The following is a 13,197-nucleotide window of genomic DNA, read 5'->3' as shown; positions in this document are numbered from 1 at the left end:
ATACGACTGTCCTTAAATAGTTTCCCTCCCGGTGTGTTTTGGCGGCGCCCACGTGTGTGTTTTTGTATTTTCTGCAGCTGGACGAGGGGAAGTTGTGGTTCCAGCTCGCTTGCGGACTCGGCGGCGGAGGCGGCGACGGCCCTGACATGCTGGGCATCTCGGGCCGTCGGATCAACGACGGGAACTGGCACACGGTGGCTCTGGAGCTGAACCGCAACTTTAGCAGTCTGGCCGTGGACGACGGCTACGTGGAGAGACGGCGAGGAACACGATTCGTCCAGCCGCTCGCGCCGGACGGGACCGTCTACTTCGGAGCGATGGTTAGTCGGACCCTGACCTAATATTGTGCCTCTTCAATCGGATCGGTTGTTACAAACAGCAATGAGAATGAGAAAAATCTCAAAATGAGTAAGGAATTGACAAAGAAATTGATTTAAATCAAGACATTTGGTTGAAAAATACGCTCCACGATAATAGCGATATCATAGCTTATCCTTGTCCTGAATGGAAGGTAAACGTTTTCTCATTTAGTATTTAGTTGTCAGGATAACACCACTTTTACTCTTCACAAAAATGTATCCTTTTATTATGTGTTCTGTATGTTTAGCGCCGACGATCGCAGTCTCATCGAATAATCGGAGGTTTAGGCTTCGATCTCACCAGAAGTTTTACTTGCAGCGTTGGCGAGCTGACGGACGCGTGTCCAAAATACAGTGTGTGAAGTAAAATAAAACAACTGTGCAAATAAAACACGAGAAATCTTATAATCATTCGAGTTCTGATCTTTTCCAAAAAAAAATTTCTGGATTTATTGCCGGATGAACCCAGTCGCCTCAAACGGTTCTCTGGGTTGTCAAGACGAAGTACGAACAACAGTTTCTATGAATCGAAAAATCATTTTATTGAAGAAGAAAAAAGAACATTCTATCCCATGAATGCATTAACAATGCAAGATTAATTTTTTTAGAATTAAACTTTAATGTCGGCGGAGCGGTCGACACTTTTGATACATTTTTTTGCTCCTTTTTTGTGTTTTGGTTTGTTTTTTTCCAGCCTTTATTTTTCGTCCACGAAAAAGGCAAGCGTTCATGCGGTCTTTCTTTCCCAAACACAATCACGTCATTATTATTTTTTCAAGCCCTGATATGGATAATAAGCTGGTGCTGATGTAGGAATTGTTCAGTATGTCCTTGTTCATGAAATAGTAATTTTGCAATCCTTAATTCTGCACAGGTGACATAAAAATGTGAGTGTTCATTTGAATGAAAACTTAAAATGTCACCCGAGTGCTTGACATTAAAAGCATCTCAGCGTTTGTTAGTTTCCTGCCAAGTAACCTTGAAAATCTGGAACACCTTTATCGTTATTTAAAAAAAATTCAAAATGCATCACAAACTTAATTAAAGAGAAATTACAAATGATGTGTATTATTCTCAATTTTTCCGAGAGCGAGCAAAGGTTTAGCGAATCCGTTTCATAAATGTATGAAATTATACATCACATATTTAACCTGTTCCCTCCCTTTTATTGAAAGACAGTTTTTTTTTAATCTTACTGTTTGATGAAATAGTAAATATATTGATAGATATATTACTGATACATTGATATATTGCTGGAATTGGAGGTCTCGATGATATGAAGTTAGTCGATGTGAGAGAGGAGGATCCAGAGAACAGGGTTGGATGGAGAAGGTTTGATTTGCCGCCCACAATATACATATAAATAAGCGAAATTGTTTATTTTTGTGCCTCTCCGTCGAACCGGGACGCCTGGAAGACCGACCCTTTCGCCTCTCGGTCCCGCAGGTGCAGCATCCCACCTCAGGCGGCCTCATGGAGTCCCAGAAGGACCCGAGGGTGCTGGAGGGTTTCCAGGGCTGCTTGGATTCGGTAACCCTGAACAACAACGAGCTGCCGCTGCAAAACAAGCGCTCGCGCTACGCCGAGGTGGTGGGTCTGACGGAGCTGAAGCTGGGATGCATCCTTTACCCCGATGCCTGCTTGCAGCAGCCGTGCCGCAACGGAGCCTCCTGCATTAGCCTGCCGTCCGGTGGTGAGTCGATGGAAGAGCAGGAAGTTCATCCTCGAGAGTTTAAGCGTCGGTTTGTCATGATGGGAGACGTTACAAATCAGATAACAGTAAAAAAAAAAAAAAAAATATGTATGTATATACACTGCTCAAAAAAATAAAGGGAACACTTAAAACACACATCCTAGATCTAAATGAATGAAATATTCTTATGAAATACTTTGCTCTTTACACAGTTGAATGTGCTGACAACAAAATCACACAAAAATGATCAATGGAAATCAATTGTATCAACCCATGGAGGTCTGGATGAGGAATCACACTCAAAATTAAAGTGTAAAAACAAACTCCAGGCTGATCCAACTTTGATGTAATGTCCTTAAAACAAGTCAACATGAATCTGCGTTGCTTCCTGAGTGGACACTATGATTTCACACAAGTGGGATTGACTTGGAGTTACATTGTGTTGTTCAAGTGTTCCCTTTATTTTTTTGAGCAGTATATATATACAGGACTGTCTCCGACTGTCTCTGCATTTATAATACAAAAGTTTTGCTGTTTGAGAACAGGATTATGAGAATTTGTTAATATTAATAACATATTTAGAAAATTCTTGTTTAAGAAAATGTTAATGTGAGAAATGCCTGAAAGATTTTCTGCAAAAAAAAAAAATATATATATATGCCGCTCCCTTATGGAAATAATGTTATTAAAAAAATGTACAGGTGTTTTCAAGGTCACTTTGTGAGTTCAAAAGCATGTAGCAAATATACAAGGAAAGAAAACACATATGACTTAAATTAGATGTTTGCTCACAAGCAACATCATTTTGTTTTTGGTTATTATCATTATCAATATTTTTGTTTGGGGGGGGTGAGGCATTTCTCATATTCACACATTTTTTTTTGGTTCTTGGTATAAAAGTACTGATTGATAATGTATAACAAAAGAAATTAGAATAAACAGCGAAACAAAATAATTATATTCAAATTGTCAAGAAAACTTCTGCAGATACTATATCATGATAATTGATATAATATAGAGGAAATTATCGGAAAATTCCGATAATTTGAATAAAACAAGACAAAAATTGGCAAGAAATTATGAACAATCAGCAAGAAATCCAATTCTGAAATTAGAGATAAAATATCCAAACAATTATAAATGACATATAGGACTGTCTCAGAAAATTGGAATATTGTGATAAAGTTCTTTATCTTCTGTAATGCAATTACAAAAACAAAAAATGTCATACATTCTGGATTCATCACAAATCAACTGCAAGCCTTTTATTATTTTAATATTGCTGATTATGGCTTACATCTTAAGAAAACTCAAAAATCCTATCTCAAAATATTAGAATATCATGAAATATAATCATTTTTGTTTTTTGTATATTTTGTATATTCTAATTTTCTGAGACAGTCCTGTATATACTATAAATGGCTTTCCATTATGGAAAAGAGGTTCATGCAAATTACTGTATCAGCAACAATGATTGATGTAAATCTTAAAAAAAAAAAAAAAATTAAATCTTAAAATTAGAAAAAAAAAAAAAAAACGCTTCAACCTCAGCAGAAAACAAAAAAAAAAAAAAAAATTATTTATTTGATTGGGACAGGGCATGTTAATGAACACGCATGAGACATGCATGTAAACACTCCGGATTGCAGCCATGGGCTAATTTGCATCCGTTGTCCCACAGTTGCGCTCACAAACACACTAAAATATAACAATAATAAATAATAGTAGAAAATTGTATAAACAGTAAAAAAATAAGAGAAAAAGGGAGAATAAGAATTACAAATAAACTAAAGTGTCTTAAGTAACAAGTGAAAACTATAAAGTGTTTTAAGTAACAAGTGAAAGATAAGGAGTGCACAAGAGTATGAAAAAATATTGGACATGTAGCTGTTATGAAATATTGCAAAGTTATGAACATATATACAGTTAAATTATTACAGTTTAAATGATTACAATTTACAGTAAGCAGGTGAGATTTTTTTATACATATGTATGTGTTTATATATATATATTATATCTATATAGATATAGATACATATATACATCCTTCTAAATTGGCAACGTTGCCAAATGATTACAAAATAGTTTTAGCCAGAGTTTGATATTTTAAATATTGTTAATAGTTTAGTCGAGAGGCACCATAGTTGAAGAAGTCAAAACAGAGAGAATGAACTCCTCCCCAAAAGAAGTTTTCATAAGTGTATCATAAAATGTGTTGTAAATCCCAAATTTGAGCATCTTGTGTCCGTCCCAGTATCTCCGCTCAGTGAAATGACTTAAAACAGTGATTTATTTTTAATCGAAAAGCAAAGCATGCTTAAAAAACACACACATATGCTTCGCACGAAGATTCAAACCAAATTTTTAGCATTTTCTTACGGTACAACTCACAAATTTCAATTAGCATTTTGAATCTGTGTGTGAGTTAAACATACTTGCATGTATTTCAGTATATTCTGTGCAGACTCTTTCATGATTCTACGTCCCTTCCGTCCGCTAGGTTTCTCGTGCAGCTGCAATCCCCAGTACACCGGGGGTCGCTGCGAGATGGAGATAACGGCGTGCGTTCCCAACCCGTGTCAGAACAGCGGCGTTTGTAAAGCCATCGGCAACGCCTTCCTCTGCAGCTGCAGGAGGGGATTCAAGGGCTTGACGTAAGTCAGTTTCAAAACAAACAAGCAAAACAAAAAAATGAGTGAATATTGTAGATAAGCATATTGTAATGCAATCACAAAAACAAAAATGTCATACATTCTGGATTCATTACAAATTAACCGAAATATTGCAAGCCTGGCTTGCATCTTAAGAAAACTCAAAAATCCTATCTCTAAATATTAGAATATCATGAAAAAGTTTTTGGTTTTGTTTTTTTTTCATTGCATAACAGAAGATAAAGAAATTCTAATTTTGTGAGACAGTCCTGTAATTTTGGTGTAATTAGTGGAAAAAACCTATTTCAACCCAATAGCAAATAAGTTATTTATTGAATATATTATTTCAGTGCAAGTACAGAATTGTCACAACAAAATATGTTTTGTTTTTTTTTTTATATCTAACATTGACATATATGAGCTAATTAACGTTATTATTTAACCGTTCGCAGACAATTTTAGAGACACTGATTGTTTAATCATATTATTGCACCACTTATACTATGAATTTGATGTGTTTTTGAAGCCTTTAAAGTATAAATCTGAATATATATTTATGAAAATAAAGGTGTGCTACTTTGAGGAGAGTATTAAAATATCAGTAATATTTGAGTGAGTAATAGTGAGTAATATTTCAACCTTGGTCATAGTATCAAAAAAAAAAAAGTCAAATTCCACATACTGTGCATTTAACTACTACTGGTAGTGGTAGTAGTGTTATTACTAGTAGTAGTGGTAGTGGTGGTACCAGTATTACAATTGGTTATTGATAAAAATGCAGCTTTAATTTTTGTGTTTACACACTAACCTTTAATTTCACAAATAATGTTTCAAAAAGGAGGCAGAAAGCAGAAGCGTATCAATAAATATTTATCCAGTGCATTTTCTTCAATTATACAGGATCGTATTAAATATTGTATTACTCTTAATTTTTCTTATGTTTAGACAAGTAATTAATTAAATAGACAAAAAAACTCCAGTGTGAACAACAATTTAATTCATATCAAAAACTCTCCACTTGGTGACTTCACAATCATTTTTACGTTGCATTAAAAATTCCATCTGTTATAATTCTAAGTCATCCAGTTTGAATGGGTCTCTTTAATCTTACATCTCGCTTTTTTAGATTTGTACCAAATTTTTGATTTTTGATCGATTATTGTGTCTTGCACGTCACCAACTAAATTAATCATATTGAAACTTTAATAACAGGTTTTGGGAAAAAAAAGGGATTTATATATATAAATATATATATATACATTTTTTTTTTCAAATTTTATTTTACCTATATGTATTTACATATATTTATTTATTTATATATATATATATTTTTTTCACATATATATAATTTAAAATTTAACAGAAGAAATCTATGAAAGATCTTCCAGTGCCACAGAGCTTTAGTTAACAGCTGAAATATATGCATGCTAATAATCTTGCCTCATTTCTAGCGTGTCGTGAGTTTGTAATCCTGAACAAGGCTGCTATGAAAATCAATCTTAAATTATAAATAAGGGATATAAGGGACTTCTCTTGCAGTTGATGGTCACATGGTGGCAGCATTGTATCATCTTTGTGAATGATCAAGCTCGGGACCTTTAATAGTTTACATTTTACATATACTTTTCCACATATTGCTTTCATGCAAGGATTAAATACAAAGCAATTAATCACATTAATCTGGAGAAACGTTAAAAATGCATCATAATCTTCTTTGTTCTGTATGGGGGATCACAGCAAAATACTGAAGACCTTTGAGGCGCAATATGAACTAAATTATGTATCACTGAAATACAACTATACTTGCATTACAAGCAGCCAATAACTGGTCATCATAGTTTCTTTATTACAACAGAGCATCTGGTTTGACTTTACATACCTTTTATTCAATTTAATTTAATTTTATTTTATTTTATTTTATTTTATTTTATTTTATTTTATTTTATTTTATTTTATTTTATTTTTTATTTTACTTTATTTTATCTTATTGCATAACTTCCAATTAAGAGTGTCTCCTATCACTAGGGGTACCTTTTGTAACTCTTTTGTGTTGTTGTTTTATTTCACTCGTTTATATATTTGTCAATTTATTTATTGATTCATTCATTATCTTTTTGATGACTCACTTCCTTGTGAACCAGCTTTCCACATCGAATTCGGATTTCCGTGATTTTCCGGATTCCCCCCCCAAAAAAAAACATCAACCTCAGGAAGAGGTTTTACAAAGCGTCAAAACCATGAAATTAGAAGCGTAGTTTCCGTCGTGAAATGCCCACCGGCCAGAAGAAACCTTTCACATCGGGGTTCCCTTGTGAAAAAAGGAAGCGATGCAACAAAGTTTGCAGTTAAATAACTTTTTATCATAATTATCCGATCTGTCTGAAGAAGCCACTGGAGGTCTGCAGTGTTCTGTGTGTGTGACCGCATGTGGAAAACCAGACACAGATATAAATTTACTTCATGCATCAGTGAGAACATCAAACTCTATTAAATTCTCTTAATTGGTCCATGATTCACAGAGGATATTTATATTTATATCTTTATTTGGTTCGTCCGAATCGGTTTATTGTCTCAGCGGCAACACTTGATAGCTATCGTCATTATATTCTGTATAACATCTCCTTCTGTACAATTACTGCATAAGACATCTGTGTATTTATAGTTCCATCTGTACATTGCAACATAAACGCTACCTATTTGTATATAAACTGCACATAACAATTATCCTCCATACTTGCGCTCGCTGTAAAAAAAAAAAAAAAAGCATTTATTCTGTAAAAACTGTAAATTCGGCACATTCTACACCCTGTATCCTTACATGCGTAATGACAAAAACGTGGAATCGCATCTAATCCAATCTAATTATCTAAAATGGGGCTGTTAGATTTACCATCTCTTTCATAACTTGGCTCAAAACTAAATGGCATTGCTGGATTTGCTTCAAGTCATTGACTGGAAATCAAAGTGATACTTGTGTTTCTTCAGTCTTTCTGGAGGATAACGTGCATAAATTGCGTCGGAACGATAGAAGAGGCCTCCGTTTAAAATGATGCAAGTGATGATTATGTTTAGATTAAAAATCCACTGTGTCAAAGTTTGTTTAAATCCCATTAAGAAGCCACCGGCTTCCAAAGGGTCGCTCTTGTTGCTTTGGTTTATTATAATATCCGTGTTCCTGCTGAATATCAACCAAAGAGAAAAAATAATCCCTGTTTTTTTGATTAACTAGAATAAAAACCACAAAGATCGGAGTCATTTTAGTGGAAATGTGGGGACGTATTCTGCCTGGTTCTATGAGACGTTTCCTCCATGAGTCTATAGTTGTTTTATTTGAAATTACATAAACGATATAGTCCTTTTTGTTATCGCTTCAATGGCCTTTCGCTTGAAAGTGGGCCAAAGAACGGACGATGTGGCCGTGACTTCGAGGAGAGTGATCGGACTAATAGCAGCATATGTTTGGCCGGACCTTCAAAATTAAATTATACCCTTCGGCTACATTTGCCTCGTCATTGACCTCCAAATTTGCGATCCATATTTGTTATTTATTTCGACCGCATCCGTGCCGTCGCGCTCGATCGTCGATAAATTCGCCTCTTCGTCGAGAAATATTTCCGGCAAACCAAACCCTCCCGTCTTGGCATCGTAATAACCCGATAGAGCAAATGAGATGTGAGCAAAAAAAAAAAATAATAATAATAATAATCTAAGATAGAAAATGTATCACTTGGGAAAAAAAAAAAAAAAAAATTCAGACCTATTGTACAAAAAAAAATTGTAAAAAAAACCATCATCTCGATAGTTGTTACCCGGAAAAACTCAAACTCACGTGTATTTGTTTGTTAGTAAATAAGGTTATTTTGACCACAGAAACTATCCCGTTCTTTCTGCAGTAACTAGAAATGATTTCAGGATGATTTAAGTGGTTCTTCCTTATAAACAGAACATGGTAGTTTTAATGGCGTCTCCATGATACTTTATTTGTTTATTGCAGTTCATGGTATCACAAACTATAATCCAAACAGTCGAACAGGATGACTTTATCTAATAAAGTTATGGACACTATAGGCTATTATATTGAATTAAGATGGGCGGTTAGCCCTCATGTTATGTTAAGGGTCAATTTGACCCATTTCGCCCAGTGACCCAATGGGTCAAATTGACCCTTAACATAATATGAGGGTTAATTTAAAGCTCATTGCAACCTCGGTGTCCCAGCGGAGACCATCGGGCCTCCGGAGCTTCTCCGTCTCCCGAAAAAAGGCCACAACCGCGGGGTCGCTGGCCATCTTTCGCCGTGAGCTGAAAGCACCGAGCACTACCCTACGAATCGCACTTAGACCCCAAATCGCCCCAAAAAATACAAAACAAGAAATGAATGTATGTATGAATGTGGTTCTTGGATGGCTATTTGGTAGAGAAGTCACTTCTGACTTCCGACTACTGCTACTTCGGATCTTCGGTGACTGAATTGCACTTTTTATAAGTTGCTTTGGCTAAAAGCGTTTGCCAAATGACTCGAGTGTAATGTGATGTAACCTCACCAGCTGTTTTCTTAAGAATTTTAACACTTGTCAAATTATTTTATGATGAATTGCAGTGAGAGCCTTGGCTTCGGGGAAAGGTTCGGCGTAAATCAGGGGCTTCAGACTCGCGGCCGGCGGGACAATTTTTGTCCTCTGGGCAATATTTTGTGTCCACCCCTGCCTGAAATCAAATCTTTGTGTCAGTACGACCTGAAAGTTTTTTTTTCTCACATGCATCTGGGGGTTTTATATATTGGGTTTATAAACAAAACGGGCAAGGAAAAAATTTAAAAGTAACTTTGCTTCAAAATTTGAAAACAAAATCATTCCTTGCTGAAAAAACATCTAGTGACATTGTTGAAATAATGTTGAAAACAATGTTGAAACAATTGTTTTTTTTCTTATTTCTATAAAAAAAAAACACAGAAAAGATAGCAAAAAAAAAAAAAAACTGGATAAAATTAAAAAGATTGATATAATAACCAGAATAGCCACTATTAGCCTTTTAAACATTCTACCTCAGAAAATTAGAATACTCTGTGATGCAATTAAAAAAATAAACATTACTTTTTCATGATATTCTAATATTTTGAGATAGGATTTTTGGGTTTTCTTAAGATGTAAACCATAATTAGCAATATTAAAATAATAATAGGTTTGCAATAATTTCAGTTGATTTTTAATGAATCCAGAATGTATGACATTTTTGTTTTTCGGAATTTTTTTATCACAATTTTCTAATTTTCTGAGACAGTCCTGCACATGCTGACAATCCATTTTATTATCAATTCTTGTGGCAAATTTTCCCACAGTGACGAGAATTTGTCTTTTAACTCAACACTATTTTTAGGGTGTCATTTCATAAATTATTTTTTTAATATTCATTTTAATATTAATTTGGCATGTATTCTTTAGAAGAACAGTTCATTACATTTGAATTTTTTTTTGTAATTTACCTGTTGACCTGCTTTGCACGAGAAAAAATGGAAAAATTTAGACTTCTAAGAAATGATTTTACTGGTGCTTGAGCACAAATTAGTCATTGGTATGTGGACCAAAATGACTTGATACCCCTGCCGTAAATGATACAATAAAACTCAGCAAGGAATTCCTGTCATATACAACCGACGATCTGCAGAAACGGATCAAAAACATGATTTTTAACACCTTTATCCAAATATTTTTTTCTTATTTAGACCAAAATTGAATCGAAATAATCACATCAGATAGACGCGCCAAATTTTAAATGTGGCCGATTAGGTCTTACTTCGTCCCGTCGCAGGTTGATAACAATGTAATTAAACCAAAAACATCAGACGGTGACTCAACACCACCCCTGAAATTTAAAAAAAAAAACAAAATAGCAGCGCAAACCATGTTATTATTCCATACACGACAGCTTAATCACTGTGGAGACAAAGAAATCGTGTCAGGAGCCCAAACTGGGATTAAGTCCTTCCACCATCTATCGCTAGGTTTTTTCCGGATTCGTCCGATTTCTCCGTTGTTTCAGGAGAAAGTAATTGCGCGGCAAATGAATACGTCGTCGTCTAACGGCAGTTTCTTCCTTTCTCTCCGCCGTCCCTCAGCTGCGAGCAGGACGTAAACGAATGCGATCGCAGCAATCCCGAAGGCGAGTGCGAGAACGGCGGCGTCTGCGTGAACACCCACGGATCCTTCTACTGCAACTGCACGGCGGGCTTCGTGGGCCAGCGCTGCGGCCTGCGGCCCGTGGTCGTCCCCGACATGCAGGCCGGGCACGCCGTGGTCGGAAAGGAGGAGCTCATCGGCATCGCCGTGGTGCTTTTCGTCATCGTCACCCTCATCGTCCTCTTCATCGCCTTCCGCAAGAAGGTCTTCCAGAAGAACTACTCTCGGAATAATCTATCTCTGGTCCAGGACCCGGCGACCGCCGCTCTCCTCAACAAGGCCAACGGCGTGCAATTCAAGACCTTGCACTGCGCGGGAGGAGACCCCTTGAACCTGTACTCAGAACCGGGTCTCGGACCAGCTTTGGTGGGAGGAGGCGGTTTGATGGGACCCCCGCAGGTTCCCGTCAGGCCCATGGCGTACACGCCGTGTTTCCAAGGCGACCCCCGGTCGACGCTGGAGAAGATGGACGGGCGCGGCGTGGAGCACACCGAGATGAGCACCTTTCACCCGGAATCCCCCAGGATACTTTCGGGGACCACCAGAAGAGGGGTGGTGGTTTGCAGCGTCGCCCCGAATCTGCCTCCCGTTTCTCCCTGTCGCTCCGACTGCGACTCCATACGTAAAAGTCCCTGGGACAGCGATGAGGGTACGTTGGTTTGCGCCTTAAATGTTTCCAAATTGGAATTATGAACGCTTCGATTCGGAAAATAGACGGCAGCGCTGCGTTTTCAGCACCGACTCAAACATCGGGTTATTTTCATTGTGTTGCCGTTGTCGGAGTTTTATTGGTTCTCGTGGAGCTTCAGGTTCCTCGCTGATGTCATTGATTATATGTTTGTTTCCCTCCTCCCATCGGCCCATCTATAAATTGATGAAAACTATATTTTATCCAGAATATTGTATTAGGCAAAATAGACCCAACGTTAGTGATGGTGTTACTTATTTTAACGTTAGTGTCCTTGCGTTAATGGTGATAAACAATTAGATTTAAAGATCAATATTCATCCAAATGGTATTAGCACTTGGTTAAGGGTAAAATCAAAAATTGAATTAAATTAAATTTAACTCAATCAAATTAAATTAAATTATATCAAATTAAATTAGATAAAATTAAATGAAAAAATAAGAAAATACATATATATTGTTATTACTTTTATTACGATTTATTTAATTAACTTAAATTAAATTAGAAAATAAAAAAATAAAAATACATACATACACACACACATATATATATATATATATATATATATGTATATATATATATTAATTAATTAAATTAATTAAATTAAATTAAATTAGAAAATAAAAAAATAAAAATACATACATACACACACACATATATATATATACATATATATATATATATTTTTTTTTTGTTATTATTTTTATTACGATTTTTTTGAATAAGCCTACAAATATGATGAACATAAAAGAAGAAATGGAAGCCACGAACTTCCCTGCTGTGAGGCCAGAATGCTGGAATTTATTCGCAAATCATGTAATTTACATCTGATATTAAACGCACATGAGGACAACATTTTAACATTTCAATATATGACATGAAATCCTCTCAGATGAGTAAACTCTTGTTTGTGCGCTGCACTTCAACCGGTCAGGAAGGATTGGATTGACAAGCGTCCCAAACCTGTCCAGTCAAATCCACGTCCCCTTCTCTTCTCTGGATCTAACCCTGCAGTGAACTTCTCCTTCCTAACAGCAGGGGCACGAGTACAGTCAGTACATGCATTTCCAGATCCCTCCTAAAGCATGAATGTGTCAAATGTGAGAGGGACTTTAAGCGTTCACCTTCAAACAACCGTGTGTTCTGTATTTTGGTTACGATTTATTAATTTATACTGGCACTTTGCAAACTCTCACTATTGCGCCGTATTGTTTTTCCGTTATCCTTATTCCCTCAGACGCACTCAGGGGTGGGCATTTCTTATTTTGTAAATCATGTAAATTGAACAAAATGAAAATTGCTAATTCATTTTTTGGGGGGCATTTTAAATCATTGATCATCACATAAATGTAGCGACATTATTTTGTATGTAATCATCCAGACAAAATTAAACAAAAGGAAAAAATAAGAGTTTTTCAAATTCGATACTGATTGAGAATACTTATTGTTAAGTATACTTATTATTAATACTTATTAAGTAAACTTATTTAAACACTATGAAAATACCGCTGTCTACTATTCGTTTTTTTTTTTTTCGTCCTGCTATCTTTTGCCTTTCTATTTATATTTATATTCACATTATTATTATTTTATGTTTTGACCGTTACGCTGCTGTGACAAAGGAGTTCCC

The 13,197-nt window shown here is 35.8% G+C and overlaps 1 protein-coding gene across 1 annotated transcript in view; it reads left to right on the top strand.

The window, feature by feature from the left end:
* fat3a (FAT atypical cadherin 3a) overlaps positions 1 to 13,197 on the top strand; it is a 206,365-nt gene that overhangs the window by 179,029 nt on the left and 14,139 nt on the right. The window contains exons 25-28 of the mRNA XM_086141306.1: positions 78 to 320; positions 1,806 to 2,052; positions 4,553 to 4,706; positions 10,819 to 11,528. Coding sequence (XP_085997432.1) covers positions 78 to 320; positions 1,806 to 2,052; positions 4,553 to 4,706; positions 10,819 to 11,528 — 1,354 coding nt within the window. The remainder of the gene's footprint in view (positions 1 to 77; positions 321 to 1,805; positions 2,053 to 4,552; positions 4,707 to 10,818; positions 11,529 to 13,197) is intronic.

Source organism: Fistularia commersonii, chromosome 3 (assembly GCF_037954325.1).
Source record: "Fistularia commersonii isolate RoL2024-O1a breed Wild chromosome 3, RoL_Fcom_v1.0, whole genome shotgun sequence".
Taxonomy (NCBI): domain Eukaryota; kingdom Metazoa; phylum Chordata; class Actinopteri; order Syngnathiformes; family Fistulariidae; genus Fistularia; species Fistularia commersonii.
The sequence above is the reverse complement of the archived record's forward strand: the minus strand, read 5'-3'. Positions and strand labels throughout refer to the sequence as shown.